A 20191-nucleotide genomic window follows, 5' to 3' on the forward strand; every position below is an offset into this window, starting at 1 on the left:
CTCCTGGCCACTGCAGCCTCGACCTGCTGGGCTCTGGCGATCCTTCTGCTTCAGCCTTCCAAGTAGCTGGACCTACAGGTGCGCGCTATCACGCCTGGCTAATTTTTGATTTATTGTAGATATGAGGTCTCGCCAAGTTGCCCAGGCGGTTCTAGAACCCGCGGGCTCAGGCAATTCACTCACCTCAGCCTCCCAAAGCGCTGGGATTACATAGGCTGAGCCACTGAGCCTGGCTGTTTTATTTTAATGAAAAATCTTTTTATGAAGCCTCTAATAAAAAATATTTCTACTTGGAAAAAGCCTTTTACCTACGAAATTTGTGTTCATGCCTTCCTAATTTTGTTGGTTTCTGTGTTTTTGCTAGCTACATGCTCATTCAATGTTTAATATAAAATGCAAGTTGGGCAATTCAACTGGGGAGTTATACAGACAAAACTGCTGGAGAATCCTAGTTTACTTGAGTTTCAGGTTTGTTTGTGAAAGTAATTCAATAGGATTTCTCTTCATGACACTACCATATGGACTGCCTGCTTCGTTGAGTGTGCCTTACAGATGCAGGGCACTGTTGAGGGTTGTTTTTTAATATGCCTGAGGTGAAATTGCTATGTTTTCTTTGTACTTGTTTTCACACTTCCTGTGGATGAAAAGTCATCTTAGTGTGGAAGTACCTGTTGATGTGAATGGGCCCTGCCCAGCCTGTCCAGTGACTCTCTTGGGAACCCTCTTGGGTGGCACGTGGGTGGCTGTCCATGGGACTTGCTGGGACTTCACATTGATAAGAGAGAGGTGCCATGTGATACTTTCTGAGTGGGTTTGAGTAGGACCCTGACGCCTGCGCAGGAGTCCAGGGTCCTTGGGGCAGTGACACCCAGGCTGGTGGTAGGTCCTTTGTCTCCACTCTCAGTGTGTTTGCTTGTGGCCCCTAGAGGTCATGAGGAGTCTGTCAGATCTGCGTCCTCCCTGTGCTAAATCATAGACTTTCAGGAAAATGAGTCTTGTGGGTAGTGAGTATTCTGTTGTGTGAGCAGAAGCAAAGGCTGTGATTTCATGTCTTCTGGAATTGCTTTGTTGTTTCGGTCAGTGACGGATCCAAGCATAAATCCCATAGTGGGTACAGATAGTGGGAATTTGAATTCAAAATTGCAGACAGTCAGATGAGACTCATCAGAAACTGGTGGCCAAAGCTTGCGCGCCAGGTGGTGTGGTTGTGAAAAGATGCTAAGTCCATAACCGAGGACTGCTGACCACACTCATCCTGAATGATGTTTCTTTAGAACTGCCTGTCCTGCCTGTCCATGACGTGACACAGGAGAGATTGATAAGCATGTGGTGAGTTTGAAAAGAAAACTCTTTTGATAACTTGGTTAGAGACAGGTGACAGGCTTGTCATTCACCATGCACAAATGACACATCGTTTTCTCTCCCCTGGACATCTGACCTCGGGCCTTCTGTCCTCTCTTTTGGACTTTGTGTGTCCTTGTGTGTCATCTTTAGTCAAGGAGGTCTTGAACATCATGGTGCTCCAGGGCTCTGCTGGTTCTTAGATGCTTGTGCCATTGACATTATCTGGGGGCTAGTGGAGGTCTGGGTATTGGGCTGGGAGTCCAAGGCCATGAGTCACAGCAGCACTGGCCCTGACTTCCTGGTTAAGCCTTTAATTCTGAGCTCTTGTTTGTGTTGCTTTCAAGTTGTTGTGCTTCGGCCACTCTGTCATTAGCCGTGGGCGTTTTGTGCACCAGAGCAGAGCAGAAAGGAGGGTACCCTTGCTTTAGGGAGCGCCCCCACAACATGGTCATGCCATGCTCACGGTCTCCTCTCTTCTCGTGGCCTTTGGCAGTGGCAAAGGGACAAGAACTGACAGGCTCTTGTCTCTGTGGTGGCCATGTGCGCCATGGTGGAGGACAAAGGCAGAAATGGAAGGAGCCATTGCTGCGGCTCATTAACAGTGATGGTGGTTCAGAGATTCTGTGGCATCGAATCTGCAAAGAACTATTATTTGGGACTACTTGAAAAGAAACAGTTCTAACTCAGAATGAGAACCCAGGCAGGGCTGGCCTTGCTGGAAGCCAGTGCCCACTGTGAAAGCGGAGAGCCAACAGGTGCTGTGGTTTTGACCCATGATTGAGAAGGTGCTAGAATATTTTTGTCATCTGTAGTGGGTCTTTCCGTGCTGTGTTTGCAGGGCCTTTAAGGCACTACTGTCTCCTTTGAAGAGTCCAGTTCACATCCCAGTGGCCTTGTTTTATCTCAGTGTTCATGGGTCTGGGCTGTTGTGAGAAGTACATCTTTTTGTCTAGTGGTGAGGGTCTGTGACCCACTCCCATGGGTGGCTGGACAGATCTTGCTCACATGCTCTGGCAGGTCGCACTGGGACATGACCCTGGCCTCTACAATGGGCATATGCTTGACTAGGCACCCAGACAGGTGGGCAGCATCACTGGGGATAAGCTTTTAAGAAGTGGCACATGTACATGGATTTTTTTCTATTTGACACATTTCCCAGGTTGCTGTGTGCTGGGTGTGACTTTGCTGTTTGTGGTCAGGATCTTTGAGCTAGAATGTCGGGTGAAGGGTGCTCCATTGTCCTCAGAGTGTGGCCAGGAGAGATTTTCCTGGGTAGAAAGTAGCTTCCCATGTTTTTTTGTTTGTTTATTTTTTTAGCTTCCTATGTTTTATGTTGGCTTCTCTTTGAGAAGGCTTTTATTGTCATGAATTGAAGATAGGAGGATTGGATCTTAATTTCTATTATGTTGCTTTCCAGTAGCCCAGGGACCATGATGTAGGAATCAAACCCCAGTGACATTGTCCCCTGCCCTCTTTGTGGCATCCCTTGAGTGACCAGGCACTGGCTTTGCCCTTGGACCAAATACTTCACCACGTTTGCCTTAGGCTGGCGGCAGATGCCCAAGGGAGGAAGAAAGAGTTTCCCTCCAGAGCATTAGAGTGGACGCTGTGCTCCTGAAGTCTTGAAATGCTGCAGAATCATTAACAGTAGACACAGTTTAGAGGGCAGAGCAGAGTCTATACCATCCTTCAGCAGTTAGGATGCATGAAAGATGATTATATTCCAGAGAATCTTAGGGAATAGTTTTCAAGTGGAACAGCTCAAGCAGTTTTTAAAAAAGTTTAAATGATGTGTGTTTTTGGAGAAAGAATGGGAGAGAAACACTAATGTTGTACCTACTGTGTGAGGCAGTGTGCCAGACAGTGTGGTCCAGTGTGAGTAGGGAGGACCCTATGAGGTCAGTGCTGAGCAGGGAGCACTTGGATTCAGCATCCCAGTGGAGAGTTGATGTACTCTGGACACAGTGCTTAGGCCTTGACCTTCTTAGGAAGCAACACAAGGCTGTCTGATCCAGCCAGCCTCAGATCCTGTTTGGAGACAGGATAAATGACGAACCTGGGGAGAAGGAGGAGGGGTCACCTGACACTAGAGATAGGAGGAGGAAAAGGAGAGGAGCAACAGGGCAAAGAGAAGGCACCAGCTACCAGATTCAGTCCTGTCTTAGGCGATGGGGGTGGAGGAGGAGGTGGAGAGGGAAAAGAAGAAGGCAGCAGATACTAGATTCAGTCCTGTCTGCTTTTCATGCAGTCATTTACTGAGTTGTTTTTTTTAAGCCTTTTAAATCCCTGATAGTGTGCTGTCTGATTTACATTCAGTGACAGCTAAATAAATTAACATAATCAGGATTAAACCCCAAAAGATCTTCATCATGTATGAACTGTGCAGTTTTGCTACTGGAAGTTGGTGACCACTCTGTTCTTGGGAGCCGTCTTATGGATGACATTGATGCTGCCTGCTGTTGCCTTTCCCATGAGGTCGGGTGTGACTGTGTTGTCTTTGTACTGTATTCTCTTATTTTTTTTTAAGAGAGTGGATAAAAAATGAGTCACTTTTTATATGCTTTTTAAGCTTCACTTATACTTCCAGGTCTCTTTGAGGGCATTGAAGTTCTTGACTTCACCAAGAAACAAATTTAGTTCACAGATAGCCTGCTACACGATGTGTTGATTAGCCTAACCTTAAGATTTTCTTTATCACTGTCACCCAAGCAGATTGAGTACTCTGCTCTTTGCATTCTGTAGGATTTAACCTTTTACAACTGATACAGTTTGTGCTCTTACTTAAATAACTATTAAGAATCTGATTTGGTGACAGTTGGGTGACCCAGGTTCTGTATCTTCTGCTCTGGCTGAAGTGTATCATAATAACAGTTATACTCACCTAGCCTTGGCTGGGTGCTTCACATGTGAGGGGAGTGCGTAATCTTCAGGACCCCTGATGCGAGAGGTCTGTCCCCAGCCCCTTGACTGAGGAGCCTTGGCTGTAAACAGCAGCCACTGCACAGTGGGCAGAGGTCGGTGGAGTCTAGGTTCATAGGGCACAGGTAGGAGGATTTTTCTGGACCAACACAGCCATATGACTTTCTTGTGGAAAGAGCGTGGACTTGGGGCTTGGTGGGTGAGCCCACTGTGGCTGGGTGTGTGTGTTTGGGACCCCTGGGTATAAGCAGAGCCAGGTGATGCGCTCCAGGTACCCATCCCCAGTTGCACAGCAGTTGCTAAAGCACCGCTTCTTTAGCACCGCTTCTTTAGCACCGCGGAGACAGCTGTGGCCTGGTGAGAGTCCCCCAGTGTCAGTAAGGGCTTTGTGCCCCCAAGGGCAGGCCAATCACCCACATCTGTGCAGAATCATGAGTGCCACAGATACTGCTACCTGCAGGCCAGCAAAGGGCCTCTAGGATACTTTTTCTATAGTGTCCTGTAGGAACTGGAAACCTCTGTGTCTATGGAACCAGATGTTCTGTTCATGATTTTCTCTTGCCCCCTAGCAAATTCAACACTGGCATTTTTTTCCAAGCAAGTTGGACTGCATTTTTGAGAAGGGAATGATGGCTGTTTGTACTGGGGCTAAAGTGGAAGCTCTGTGGTGATGGCCACACCCTTTCCTGGGGAGCTGGTGTTCTGTGCTCATCCTGTGTACCGGCCCTGCACTGGCAAGCTCCCGGGTCCAAGTATGACTCCACATCCAGCTGCATCATGGGATGAAGTAGCCTGGTGCTCTCCAAGGGCCTCATGCAGCCTGGGAGACACCCCCTGGTCCCTGCTATTTCTGGCTGTGTGGGAGGAGCCCCCCATTTCTAGACTTTCCTGTAGAGTGGTGAACTTCTGTTGCCTGCACCGCTGGTGTACTCACTTACCTGTGCAGTTTTTCCCACTGTCTGAAATGGAAAGGTTGAACAAGGTGTTGTGGTTTGCACTAGATATGCCTGCAGGAATCCAACGCAATCCAGTTTATGCCCCAAAATATTTGTTTTTAAAATTAGTAAAACTCCCTAGTTATCAAAAGATGAAACTATACGATGATTTTATTTGTGGATGGTACTTCTGCCTCTGCAGAGAATGCTGGGATCCCGTCTGTCCTCTGGGGTCACACTCTGCAGTGGGAATAAGACTCTCTGAGGGTTAAGTTGTTTCTTTCACCTGGAAGCCACTTTTTCCTTAGGCAATTGGCGTTAAACAACTGACAGCTGTCTAGAGAGAAGGGTATTTAAATTACATTGCAGGACTCTGGGTTGCCAAAAGGAAGCCCTCTGGGGTATGTTATATATTTGACATGCATTTGCAGTGTGTAATTGGAACCATAAGAAAGGTTTTTGTTCAAAGCTATTGAATAGTTTCCTTATTTTAAACCTGTTGAATCTGGAACGTGTTGTTAGTTTTCAAATATTTTTCTCTGATAACAACTTTTTATAAAATTTTAGGTCAAAGAAGAGTTTCAATTCCAAATATTCCCTCCCCCACCAGCTTTGTGATTGCCTAAATGCCTAGCTACCAAGGCTGTCCTGTCTCTTGTCTTCTGGGTCCCTGGATGTTAGAGCTGGAAGCCCAGGACCTCCCTTCTCCAGGGGAGAGGCTGGAGAAAGCCTGAGTCTGGCAGCAGCCATGGGCCCTGCTCAGGAGTGGCAGAGGCAGGCTTGGGTCCAGCCTTCTATCCCTGTTGCAGTTCTTACTGCTTTGAAATGAATCAGAGCCAATAGGCTCATTTTTCATTTCTCTTGTTAAAGAAATCTTACTCTCTCTCCTTCTGAATTATTTTACTTTCTGCAAATCAGATTTCTTTCTAGCAATCTGTGAGGAGAGCATCCTTGGTCTCTTAGCCTCTTTTGGCAGTGAGACTTTGTGGTTTGCTGGTGGCCACTGCTTCACTTGCCCTTGTGTGTGGGCCACTGGCATCTGTTTCTGAGCAGGAGAATGACAGGATGGAGACCTTGAAGACTCTCTGACCGTGGACTTATGTGGAATGAGGCTGATCAGGACTCTCCTGGGCAACTGCAACACTGCCACATTGGTGGTGAGGCCCCAGAGGCCCAGGCAGGCTTTGGTCTCTGCTACTCAGCCTCAGCTGGAAGGACATAGGCCATAGAGAGAAGCCCAACACCTATGACATCAGAAGACCCAGCTGCCTGAGGAAACAGCCAGGGATGACAGTCCAGGTGCATATGGGTTGCCTGCAGCCCTCTCTAGAACTGGCCTCTTTTCTTTGAGACAGAAGGGAGCTAGGTGACCCTCTTGTTGGACCTTTTGGGCTGTTGAATTTCCCAAAAATAACATGCTGATCAAACTGAGAGCCTGTGCATGTGTTGAGCCAGATGCCCGTTAGTGGACATGGTGTCTGCATGTCTGTCTCTTTGTGGCTGATTTGCCCTACCTGCCACCTATAATAGTGCTCTAGGGAACCATTGTCTCCCTTTGACTTGTGACCAGAAGCTTTGACTTCTTTGCCAGGGTCAGGCTCTAGGGTGTGATGGGAGCGGCTCCCCCAGTGGCTCAGTGGCTGGGTGAGAGGTCTTTGTCCTACTACAGTGGCTTCTCCTGGAGAGTGCCGAGCAGTGTCCAAGTGCAGGAGAGCCTGGAGTTGACACTGAGAGTGCTGACTGCTGCCACTCATGGTTGTCTGTTGAGAAATTGATTTTGTCCAGTGGACCGATAAATTGGGACTCAGCAGTTAGTACCCAGATTTCCCTGAGGCTATAGAATTGCTGAATGGTCTTGCCCAGAACTGTCTGGGCAGGGGGGTTAAAGTGACAGTCTTAGGGAATCTGGTCAGGCAGGGATACTGCATTTATTTATACGATGCTTTCCTCCTAAAGGTGCCACAGCCAATTAGTTTTGACATGTTTTGGTCCATGAATGGGCTGTTCTATTAGCACAGAAAGTGAATATGAACAATACTAGAAAGCTAGGAGTAATTCCAGGTAAAACAATTGAGGACCTTTTAAGTGTTACAAATTTGGTTTAGTTCAAGTTGAGACAGTAATTTTAAACTCACTTATTAGATTTAGTGACTTTATCTACATCTGTGATAGTGCCCTAATGTTTGGTTTACATCTTCTACTTTTCCACAAGCCTAACCACACGGTTCATTTTTAGAAGGCGAATGTCAGACTTTCACAAGGAGTGATAGATGTTCCTTCAAATCATTGAGCATAGTTTCTGGCTTGCTAATCGATAGAGGCAGATGCCTGTTGGTGCCACTGCCTCCTGCTTAGGGATGTTTTCCTGGTGCTGCCAGCTCTGACCCTGTGTGGGGAGGGCCTTAGAGAGCACAGGGTCCCCCAGATGGAGAAGGCTCCATGGGGTGCTTTGTAGGTGGGAGTCATGGCAGAGAGATGCCGAGGCAGAGCCAGTGGGGAGCTTGTATAGTAGGCATCTGGGACTCTCCAGTGGGAGATTGTGGGACAATCCCTGCCTGTTGTAGCTGAGCAGGGCCTTCTGGAGTGTGTTGTGGGGCAGTCCTGGAGGCGAGAGCAGTTGGTCTGACTATGATGGGGGGAGGGCAGGGTGAGAGGAGTGATGTGACGGGCAGCCAGTGGCAGGAGCGCCTACATGAGAACTGGCTCTGAGTGGGCGCTGTGGGATTGAGGAGTCTGTGGCACATCCCGGGAGGGTGTCCTGGAAAAATGAGGCTTACAGAGTGATGGGCACCTACTGGGAGTCCTTAGAGTGAGGAGTGAAGCTGGGACCAGGCTCAGGTGCCCTTGGTGTCAGCTGTGGGTCCCATGCCCTGTTGCTCCAGCAGGCCTCAGTGTGCAGGCCCCACATTCTGCTGACCCTGCAAAGAAGTTGTTTCTTAAGCTCCTCCCAGGGGAAGTGGATGTAATAGCATGATGTCCTTGAGCTTTTTATTTTGGAGAAAGTTTATTTTCTGTAGTTGTAAGTAGATTTATAAATTAATGTTTGTAATATTATTAAAAATAATTACCATATGTCCAGAATCATATCTATTTTTGTTGCTGTTTATAAAGAGTGAGAAATACTTGGATGCAAAAAGACAGAAAAATTTGTACATAATATTCATAGTCCTACAATCGTTTCTTTTGATTTTCTTTTTTTTAATCTTAGATCATTTCTAAGTGCATTTTTCTAGACGATAATTTGTGTGGTGACAGTTGCATGCATGAGTAATTGGCTCCTCCTGTATCCATGACCTGCAGTGTCTCTTCTCAGACTATGTGTAGTGTTGGTGTTGACGAGGCTGGTGAGTGTGCAGAGCGGGTGTGCATGAATGGCACAGTGTGCAGAGCCCAGATGAGACCCTGGTGTGTGTACTCAGGAGACAGCCCGCCTGCTGAGGAGTGGTTTGTCTTTGTCTTGCCTGTGATGATTGGGTGCTCTTCATGACTCCATGTGTCATCACTGGCTGGCTTTATAGCTGCACTCTGTACTTTCTTTGTTTAGTGGTTGATCTCCTCATCTTCATCTTGTCCTTGTTGACCTCCACATGCCGTCATCCTGCTCATATTCCCCAATAGTTATCCGTAGCAGGACCCTGTTCCAAGGAGGGTGGCTGCTGTGTTTCAGTTTTACTCTGGAAATCTCTTGCTATGTCATGGAACCTGTAGCCAGGAATGCTACAGGAGTGTGTGCTAATAGAAGGACATACCCTCATAGCCTGACTCTCGGTGCTCTGGGTGGATTGTCTGGGGAATGTGAGCATCTCTGTGGTCCCTTCCACTGCATCATGTGGCATCACTGGGTCGAATGTTGACCTGCAGAAATAGCTCTGCCACTATGGCTGCTGTGCATGAGTGGGAAAGCATTTGCTCCAGAATCAGATATTCACACATTTCAATTTTTAAAGTAGTGTGAATTTTTAATTTTTAAAAATAGTGATGTGAGCTCATTTGTGTGCTTTAGCATAGTCATTTATTTTGGGTCAATAAATGGAAACTTTCAGCATGGTCTGTCAGAAAATTCCATTTTGTGTGACTTTTAAAAATATATCATCTTTGAATTGCAAAATTTTTTCCTTAGACTTTTTTCTAATCACTTTTAAGAGACTTTTTAAAAATTAATGTTTGGTTCCTCTGTAAAACTAATGAAATTCCCTGAAATATTTTAAATTCTTGATATAAATATTATATAATTCATTTTGTCTTTAAGGAACATACATGTCTCTCCTTAGTAAACCCTTACAAAATACTTGAAATACATGAACCTAATAAATTGAACAGATTAATACAGTAAAATTTCTAGCTCATTTAAACATTCTAATATCCTTACCACGTGTGCTAAAACTCTTCATATCTGAATATCAAAAATCACATGTGTAGCCAGGTGTAGTGGCTCATGCCTGTAATCCCAGTACTTTGGGAGGCTGAGGTGGGAAGATTGCTTGAGCCGGGGAGTTCAGGACTAGCCCAGACAACATAGTGCGAGTTCATTGCTACAAAAAATCAGCCAAGTGTGTGGCATGTGTCTATAGTCCCAACTACTTGGAGGCTGAGGTGGAGCGTTTGAAGGTCTGGGTCCAGGAGCTCAATGCTGCAGTTAACCATGATTGTACCATTGCACTCCAGACTGGGTGACACAGTAAGACACTAACTCAAAAAAAAAAGGAAAAAAAAATCGCATGTGTAATGTCAAATTACTGTTACGCATTTTCAAATGGAATAGAGGGATAATCCATTATGTACTTCAAATTACTTTAACTATTTACAGATATTTTAGATAATAAAACATATAATTATTCCTAAAGTTAATACTGAAGTAGCCATGGCTAGATTTAGCTTATTATCCTAGTTCTCCCCTAAGACTTGCTAAAGTGCCCCCTCTGAGATGCTGGGCTGCTCTGTCTCTTAGTGCCCCAGTGACATTTGTATCCTTGCCTCCCTGTTAAACATGTGGCTCCTTTTCCTCCTACCTGGCAGGATCCTGCTTTTCTTTGACTTCCTTAAGGCGTTTTTATGCTGTTCTGAAGGCACTTTCAGTTCTTCAAGTACCTTTGGGGAACTTTTAGAAAACCTTTTTACCTGATTTGAGTTGGTGGGCATCTGTTTTCCTTTCAGATGTTTATTTTCTGACCAGGCTTTTATAGGCCCTGAGTGGCTGTTGTGCCTTGTGTGGCTTCACCCTGTCTGTGTGAAACCGTGCATACTGCCCATGTGGCATGCACTTCACAATCTTTGTCTCCTGCCCAGTTGTTGCCGTGATCCTGAAGGCGCTGACCTACGACGAGAAGCGCGGTGCCTGCAGTGTGGGTGCCAACGTCAGGGATGCTGCCTGCTACGTGTGCTGGGCCTTTGCACGTGCCTACGAGCCGCAGGAGCTGAAACCCTTTGTGACTGCAATTTCCAGGTAAATGTGTCAGATGTTCCTCCTCATTGTCTCCTGATGGCACTGTGTGGTGCCTCTTCTGTAAGAAGTGTGCAAAATAGATATTTGTGAGCAAGTGGTATAATTTTTTTTGAGTTGGTGTCCCACTCCGTCACCCAGGCTGGAGTGCAGTGGCATGCTCACGGCCATCCCAGCATCGACCTGCTGGGCTCAGGCGATCCTTCCACCTCAGCCTTCCAAGTAGCTAGAACTACAGGCACGTGCTACCACACCCATCTAATTTTTTGATTGATTGTAGACACAGGGTCTCACCATGTTGCCCAGGCTGGTCTCTCGCCTCGGCCTCCCAAAGTGCTGGGATTATAGGCTTGAGCCACCGCACCCAGCCAATTTTTTTTCCTTTTTGTTCAGCATTCTTTACTCAGTTCTCTTGCAGGAGGGAGGATGTCTCCCTCTCCAACCTCCTGCCCCTTCCATCCCAGGACTCCACTGAGCTATGTCCTCTGTTCGGGAAAGATGTCTGGTCTGGAGAAGGAAAAGTACTATGTCCCTTTGTGGAGGTGGCTGATCTCTTCTGTTGTACAGGAAGAAGGAAGATGGGGAAGAGCACTGCCTACCAGCATTCAGAGCACCATTATATTCCTGGCTGGGGTTGCAGGGTAGTGGGGGATTGGGGTGTCCCCCAGCCTGAGCAGATGAGGGCCTCGGGGATGAGGCTCCCAGGGTAGTGTCAGGGAAACAACTCAGAGCAAGGGCTCCTGAGTGAGGACAGAGCTCGTAGGAAACTCCTAGGGGTGCTGTAGTAGGGGTGGTCATTGTGTAGGCTGAGTTGAGATAAGTGGATGGCCGTGTTCTCCTCAGATAGAAACTGCTTGTGCAGGGACTCCTGCTCCTCCTCCAGGCACCGCTTGATGCTCATGGGCACAGCTCCTTAGAGAGGGGAGCTGGCATCCAGACCTCTAGTTGCCCCCGAGGCAGCCTGCGGGTGGTGCAGGGTCAACCCTTCAGGTGTCATTCCAAGGGCTGCTGCAGTATCATTGGAGTTCGAAGTCTTGTAGCAAGTAGTGTGATTTTAAGAGAGGATCTATAAAAAAAAGAGCTAGCTTAGAGGTAGAGTTCTTCTTAATGTTTAGGGGTACATTTTGGAGGCTTTGGTTGACCTGTAGTTAGAAAATTTCTCAGGGGAAGGTGGTCTGTGTTCTGGGTGGTGTGGACAGACAGCATGATCAGGTGTGTGTTCCCCAGTGTTCTTGGGGCCTGCAGAGAGGCACATTTTGGAAATTTAACCATCTGTAATGTCCTCCCTAAGAGTTCTTCTGGAGTTCAGTAGATCTATTGGAAGAGGAAGCCTTTAGATTGTATTTGTTTTTATTGAAAGGGTGGACTTTATCTAGCCATAATTTTCTAATTTTTGTGGACTAGTCCTTGGATATTCAATAGTAACACTATTTATCAGCACATTTTATTTTCAGCTCCTTTGAAATATAAGTGAATACTTCAAAACAGCTCTTTGAAGTAGGAAAACATTTTTCCTCTCTGGTTTCTTGAGAGAACTGAAACTTAGCAGGTTTTGTGCGGCCACCAGAACCCCAGAACCTCCTGCCCACTGTGCCTTTGTGGGTTTTCCACGTGTGCCCAGCCAAGCCCCATGAAGGTGTCTGGGTGCCAGTGACTTTCAAATCTGATAGTTTTTGCTTGGGAAAAATAAAAATAAATAAATGTGTCCCATTTAGTAAGTTCTTCTATTAATTTTTGTATACTGATTTGACACTGTTTGCACGAAATAAGTTATTTTGCATTGAAGGGGGTCAGGCGCTTCATTTCTTGTTCACAAAGAGTCAGAAAAGGGTTCCGAGGAAGGGGACTGACTCAGCATTGGAGCTAATCGGGTGTGAGCCCACGACTGAGTCACCTAGTCTTAATACTAGCACTGCACTGACAGCTCTTACTAGGAAAATGAACTAGGAAAACTGATTTCAAAACGATGCTCAAGTCCTATAAGCTCCCTCCCACAGCTTTTTAGGCAAACACTCTAGGTTCTTTATAAGATGCCCATAGTGAGAGAACTCTTCTGCCTCGGACACGCATTGTTTTCCTCTGGCCTGGGCAGGGCAGGGTACTGGAGCCTTAGATGCTCTGCCAGCAGCAGCAGCAGCAGCAGCAGCAGCAGCAGCAGCAAGGCACAGGGGTTGCAAGCGCAGCCGGCTCTGTGGGGCAAGCAATGCATGGTGAGGTTCAAGCCAGGGTGGGCTCCCGAGGGTTTTGGGACTGGAGCTTCTGTTCCTGTGGGTGTTCATCTACTCAGTGGGGCCAGGAGTGGCCCGCAGCCTGTCTGCCTCCCTGGAAGTGCAGCACGGGATCTGTATCTCACCATCTAGGTTCTTGCATCAAAGTGAAGCCTACAAGAGTGAGGATCCCGCCCTTGCAGAGGGAGATAAAGTGTTTCCTTCGGAAGTCATAAACACCTCTGTCCTTCCTATCTGGTTTCCCTTTGGAGGGGACAGAGCAGCCAGAGGGTGCTGTGGTGACTGATGTACTGTGTAGAATGACTCACCTGAGGCCAGGGAAGTTTGGGGTGGCAGAGAGCAGGCATGGACTGCTGTCCCCAACGGCCACTCTGAAGGTGCTGTTGAGGGGCTCAGTCACTGGGCAGGGACTTAGCCACTGGGTTGCTGCTAGATCAGCTGGTGTAGCACCTGTCAGCTACAAGGCTCTAGGTGCATGTCCTGAGTACTCTGACCTTCACATCATCCTCAGTGAAACTGGTGTGGGGCTCAGCTGCTGAGAGGTGGTTGGCTGCTGAAGCGGGGCTCACTCACTGGGGGAGGGGGTGTTGGCTGCTGGCTTGTGCTCAGTCACTAGTGGTCTTCAGTGAGGGACACCTCACAGAGAGGAGTAGAAAAACTATTGCAAACCAGCCTAGGGGCCCTCACTGAGCTCCTGGGCCCTGCCTGTGTGCCTCCTGGCCTGCAGCACTCCTGCTCTGCACACATGAGCTTCTGTTTGTTGTTTATATGACTTTAGGGAAGGGTCTTCCTGTTGCTTTCTTGTTTTGCTCTTCAACGTTTTGGAAGTTGATGCTGTAACTAGGGAGTGAAAGCAAAAAGTTTCATATTTCTTATTGTTTATATTAACTGTCACAAAACAGTAAAGTGTCTTTAGACTGATGCCCTCTCATTCTGTTTTTTCAGCAACTCTGTCAGGTGGGTGACTGCCATGATCATGCAGGTTTCATTGAGGATGACGCCAGGGGCAGAGAACTGAGGACATGTGCCTTGAGCCTTGCAGCTGATAGACACTGTGCATACTGGTCCCAGTGGTGACCCTCAGGCCCTGACACCAGGGCATGCACTGCCTCTTGGCTGAGAAGCTACTGACTACCTGCTGGGAGGCAGAGACAGGACCCTTTATTTAGATGTGCCACCGCTTCCACTGAATCTGGCTCTTAAAATGGTGGTTCTCATTTTGATGTGAAGAGAATTCTCACAGAGTACCTTTCCAGCCTAATATTTTGTCTGAGAGCTACAAACTTTATAGAAACCTTAGCTTCCCCTTTCTCTGGGAAGGGACTCTTTGGTTCAGTGTCACAGACAGGTGCCAGGCTGAGGCTGAGGGTTGGCAAAGGAGGTGGGGGGAGGGGCAAGGCTTCTGTTCACCAGGGAGTGCATCTGGGCCAGACACAGAACCCACGGTGTTTACTGGCCACTGCTTGCTGGTTCCCTATTTTGGATGAAAGTTTCTGATTCTACTGAAGGATGAGCACATTTAGAGTCTCGAGGTCAAGTTGCCAACACTGAAGAGAAGACATGCAGGTGGAATAGCCCCAACAAATAGAGTTCCCACTACAGAATGGGGATCAGCAACTCAGCTGGGACCAGACAGAAAAGTCACAACTGAACATTTTCTTTTTTTTGAATTGGAGTCTCAATCTGTTGCCCAGAGTGGCCACTCCCGGCCACCGCAGCCTCGACCTGCTGGGCTCTGGCAATCCTTCAGCCTCAGCCTTCCAAGTAGCTGGAACTACAGGTACTACCACACCTGGTTCGTTTTTGATTTATTGTAGAGATGAGGTCTTGCCAAGTTGCCCAGGCGGGTCTCGAATCTGCAGGCTCAGGCAGTCCACTCACCTCAGCCTCCCAAAGGCGCAGGATTACAGGCTGAGCCACTGAGCCTGGCACAACTGAACATTTTCTCGTCCAAGGTCCTGGACAGGCAAATAAAGAACCTGTGATTTCTGTAACCTCCAACCTTATCACGACATGAGTCCCAGTCTTACTTTCTAGAGTGTCAGTCTATGAAAACTGCTGCTGGTGAATGTGGAGCCCGACCTTCATGTAGGTTTTGAAATCTGGTGACTGGCCCGATCTGTGGTTCCAGGCACAGGCAGGCCCCGTGCTCTGTGGAGATAGAGGCCTGCACAGCAACTGTTGTTTTTAGCCCTGAGCCGAGGTCATGCTCCCTTCTGTCTTCAGGGTTGGGTTCCTGTTCTCCCAGGTGCACCACAGGTGGAGTGGAATTTCTACAGATGACCCTTTTACACTGCATTATCCCTTCTTTATTCAGAAAAGAAGAGACAGACTTTGAGCCCCTTGAGCTGGCACTGCACTGGCTCCTGTTGGCTAGTAGGGGAGAGTCCTGGTCATGGAGTTGTTTTCTGGAGCAACTGCAGTATGTAGACTGGCATGGCTGTGGCTGTGGCTGTGGTCTGACCAGCTGGGACTTGGGGTGAGCCCATTCTGAGGTGGGGATGGGTTCCCATGGGGTCGTATGGGGATTCTTTGGGGTCCTATGACAGGAGGCATGGTTGGGTAAGTGCATGGCTGGCTGGGGCATATTGGGCAGACATAGATATCGACTGCAGGACTCTGGGGTTTCTGGGTTGGGCCTGAAGGACTGGTAGGACAGCACAATCGCCTGTGGGCTCTAAGAACAACATACGTTTCTAGAATAACCATAGCTCACATGGCAGAGAATAATTGGTGTGTGACAGTACCCAGCGTCGGTCTGGGTTCTCCTTGGCCCTTTGATCTGTGGAGGTTCAGTTTTTACACTTCTGGGCACGCCTCTGATTGCTCACGGGCTCTCTTCTGCACCTCACGTACTCCCAACCACCAACCTAGGAGAGCTGCCACTGCTCACACCTCACAGCCTTTCTGCCTTCTTTCCCTTCACCCAGGACAGCCACCTGTGCTGGCTGCCTGTGAGTTTTCTGCATACAGAGACCCTTCTTGGCCCTTTAACAGTGTCCATCTGGCCTCAGTTCTGCGATGCCCTTTGGAACCGTGCCCACCAGCCTGGGTGTTGGGCCAGTCTGACGGGTTCTGGGGGAGCCTGTGCTCCAGCCCTTCCCTGCCCCTTCAGGCTCCAGGCATCCGGCAGGGCAGGTGGCTGAGTCAGGCGCCAGGTGAGCGTGTGGGATGCTCTGTGCAAGCCTCCCTGCCCAGGAGCCCTGTGTGCCCAGGTATCGGTTGGGGTGTGTCCTTCCAGATCTGCCTCCCTCAGTTTGTCATAAGTGACCGCATTTTAATTGTTAGCTTTTAAGCCCATTAATTCAGCACATGATAAAAATCTTGATATTTTTAATGATACTTTCACAAATTCTTCAGTGGGTCCTGCCGAAGTAGGTAGTTGAGATCAGAATGTGCTTTTCTAAATGAAACAGAAATGTCTGATGGAAAAAATCAGAACAGTGGCATTGAGGCTTTCTCAACACTTGGGTACTTGAGTTTTCGAAGGGAATCAATTCAGGGGTTTAGTGGCTCACTTTTAAAAATTGTTTTGTAATTTTTTTGTTGAAGAAACTTGAATTAACTGTTCTCCACCTTATGGTATGAATTTATATGGTCCCTTTCTGATTTATAAATATCAGAAATAAAGTTTTTAGGTAAATTTTAACATGTTTTGAAGTAGTGTTGGTGGCTTAGAAAGCCTGTATTTCCTTAGCATTGTACAGAGCTTAAGGGATGGAATAACTATTTTGTGGACTAGTAAATGAAGTTTCCTGAAAAGTCAAGTGGAATTTAGGAGCAATGAAACATGCAAAGTTAAAATGGTACAGAATAGTGTATTATCTAGAAAATACTTTCTGACCAGTCATCAAAAGCTAATTTGCAAGAAGGAAAAGAAAAATGAACTCTGCACTGTTGCCATTGTGCTTTGATTGTCACCTTCTGGTGATTTCCTCACCTGAAACTCTTTTGTAAGCAGCTCGTGTTGACATCAGCTCGCCCAGGCAGCCACAGTCCCTCCCCTGCCGGGGGCAGCCTCTGACTCTCGACCTCCACCCGGAGCAAACCTGCTGAGCAGCGTGGGCCGCCTGCGGATCGGAGATCTCTTCCTTGAGGGCAAGATTGTCCTGAAAAATCAGGAAATGGCAGGCATTGCTCAAAGCTATGTCTTGTTCTCACTCTGCTTTCTCAGTGGCACAGCTTCCAGGGGAAGATGACTTGTTTTTCAAGAAAAGTTGAATGGCTGTTACCAGGTCCTGACCCCATCGGACCTGGTGGTTCTATGATAGCTTGGATGTGATTTTAAAATCTCTGGTGTTTTATATTATGTTAACCAGTGTGAGCATTGGCTCTTAGGGCTCAGGAAAATTCAGCCATAGGCAGGTTTTACATTTTACTTGAAGAGAGATATGATTTGAGACTTTCAAAAAACATGGATGGATAATAAATTATTATTCTGATATTTAAAAACGTATTTGACTTCAAAATGACAATATTATTGTTACTTAAGAGAAAAACAGTGTTTTGCTTTTTATTGTTATAAAATATTATATAAAAAAGAAAAATTGAGATGGGGTGAGATCTGGACCTGCTGGAAATGAGGTACCTGGAGCTTGGAGCAAGTTGAGGCATGCAGTTTCCCCTTGACTCGGACAAGAAAGAAAATCCCTTTCAGTTTGAAACAGACCATCTCTCTGTGTTGGGAAACCCTGGCGAAGTATCATATAAACTTCTTCAGCGAAAGCAAACAGGTGAAGACACCTCTGGCACGTTTCAGCTCAGACAGGCCGGCCTTCATCACTGTTGTGCAGTCTCTCTCTCCAGGTCCCACTAAAACAGTGAGGAAAGTCAAAGGCTGTGACTCACTCGGGGTCATCCTGCTGAGGGAAACTTGAAGAGCCAGGTGGGAAGTTATATTTATATTAACAGTAGCATTAAAACTGTTTGTATTTGAAGCATATGAGTATTTCTGGGTAAGCCAATTTTGTTCTGAAAATGTGAAAATAGAGTAGTTTTAAAAATTTAGTCCAAATTAAAACAGTATTCAAAAACCTGTTGCATTCACAGGTGCATACGCAGTTGTTGAATTAGCTTAGACGCCTGTTGTTAGAATCAGTGTTTTTCAAACATGTTTTAATTCACCCTTCCACAGTCTGTGAAGTTTGGTAAAATATGGATACAGCAGTGACTGTTAATATCTTTGGACATTTACTTGTAAATGCAAAAGCCAGCCTGACTGAAGTGGTGAGACCCTCATGCTCCTTACTGTGGTTAGACTTTCCTGCCAAAGTCCACACAGGCCCTGAAGTTGACCCCACACCCCTCTACCTCCAAACATACCACCCAGTGCGCCTGCAGCTGTGTTGGAATCACCTCAGCCTGTGAGTCTTGCTGTAGCTTTCTGGTTTCTCCTGCTGTGACTGAAAGAAAGTGCTCTGTCACTGTGAGAAGACAAGGGGAAAAGCCACCTGTGATCCCATCATTCCCATGAGTTACTGCTGACTGTGGGTGGCAGTGGTACCCCCTTTCTGGCTCTTGGGAGCACAATCTATTCTGGGTGATTGTTCCGTGGCCACCAGACCCCAGAGGTGAAGTACTTGTTCCTCTCTACAGCCACCCTCCAAGTCAGAGGGGTTCCTAGGACTGACCCACAGGTGCTTGTAACTCCCGCATCAGCCTGAGGAAGGAGTGGGGGCAGCACTGTCCTCCTGAATAGGAGATTGGGAACAGGAGCCTAACCTCAGCTCTACCAGGTTCCATATGTGGCGCTCACCGTGCCAGGTAGCCTGTGCAAAATATTTTAGGAAAGAGAGTGAGTTGGGCAGACCCCCTTCCCCATGGCTGCATACTGGGTTTGCGGAGGGCTGGAAAAAAGAGAAGCAACATGCACACACAACAGACACCAGAAACCAACCCTCTACACAGCCTCTTGTCACTGTAGGCTTAATAGCAATGTAGAGCCTGAGGCATAGCTCTCTTCATTGTTTCCCATAGGCGGCTCCTCCCTAACTGTGAGTGGATAGTCCACAGTCCTTAGGATAGTTCAGGTGGTTTTTCCATTTTTTCCTCTCTACTCACCTGAGGTGGTTAGGCTGGGCATACCTAGGCTGTGTATGGTGGCAGGAGGGTTGGGGAAGTTGTAAAGCACATACTGTTCCTAGTGGCCTTGACAGCTCAGAGTAAAAGCTGGGCTGAACTTGGTCTCTGGAATGGCTCCTGGGTTGAGGGGAGGGTAGGGAGGATGGGTTGGGGGAGCATCCAGCTCTGTCTCAGTGCCAGGTTACTGTGCTCCCAGTCTAGCGGCTTTATAAAAGAGTTGTTGAAATTGTTAATATAACCTTAAGGGGTCATAGTTAGCTTGTTAGGATGGCAGATGATTTTAAGATTCTTCTCTGCATTTTTTCCATTCTTCCTCATTAATCAATGTTTCATACTTTAAAAATAGTAATTTAAGACAAATAGATTAACAAGAATTCAGTGTAAAATGTAACCTTTCAGTATTACTGACTGGAGCCAGAGTCAGTAAAGCTAAAAGTCCACATTTGGCAGATGTTAAAGGAAGGCAGAAATTCTTGCTTCCTATTTTTTTCCTGGAACATGTGATTTCCTAGATTTTTAGATGACAAAGCTCTTATTAATATGTAAATACAGCTCTTAAATTTTCATTAATTCTGAGACTATATTTAGAATAAAATACCAATTTTTCTTGTTAAAAACAGCAGGTATATAATTTTTAGGTATTAATGATTTCTAAGATTTTGTTAATAAAAGCCATTATGACATATTACAGTAGAATCAATCTTAAAATGTTCGTTCTAGAAGAAGATGAATTCACTTTACTTTTAAACCAGTGTTTATTTTTTCCTCACTTTGGTTGTAGTTTTTTATGTAATAAAGAGTTTAGAAAGGAAAAGGATATGATTTTCAGTTTAATAGAATTCTCTTGAAATTGCTTTCAGCTTGAATTAGTAAAAGGAATATTGATAGAAAGCATCTCAGGTACCAAAACTGAATCTTTTTTTTTTTTTTTTTTTAAATGTAGGGGAGATAGGCAGATTGTGACTCCCAGGCATCCCCCAAAGAGGGCAGGTCACCTTAGGGGTCTTTAAAGATCTTTTATTATCTTCAGATAATTAGTTACTTTCCCAAACAACTTCTAATTTTGAAATTATTTTAGACTTAAAGAAGAATTGTAAAAACAATACGGTCCTCATAGACCCTTCACCACACCCTTCAATGTGAACACCTTACATATCAAAACCAGGCGGATTACGGTGTGTGAGGAAGACTTAACCAAGCTACAGTAGCACATGGATTTCACCAGTTTTCCCCCAGGATCCATC

General features: G+C 46.6%; 1 protein-coding gene and 1 pseudogene across 1 annotated transcript in view; one reads left to right on the plus strand and one right to left on the minus strand.

The window, feature by feature from the left end:
* Nucleotides 1-20191, plus strand: part of LOC103258013 (tubulin-specific chaperone D) — a 141256-nt gene that overhangs the window by 53775 nt on the left and 67290 nt on the right. The window contains exon 8 of the mRNA XM_021711211.1: nt 10485-10641. Within this exon, the coding sequence (XP_021566886.1) occupies nt 10485-10641 (157 nt within the window). The remainder of the gene's footprint in view (nt 1-10484; nt 10642-20191) is intronic.
* LOC103258012 lies at nt 11244-11658 on the minus strand (annotated as a pseudogene).

The sequence above is a fragment of the Carlito syrichta genome, unplaced genomic scaffold (assembly GCF_000164805.1).
Source record: "Carlito syrichta isolate Samal-C Ts95f unplaced genomic scaffold, Tarsius_syrichta-2.0.1 Scaffold301934, whole genome shotgun sequence".
Lineage (NCBI taxonomy): Eukaryota > Metazoa > Chordata > Mammalia > Primates > Tarsiidae > Carlito > Carlito syrichta.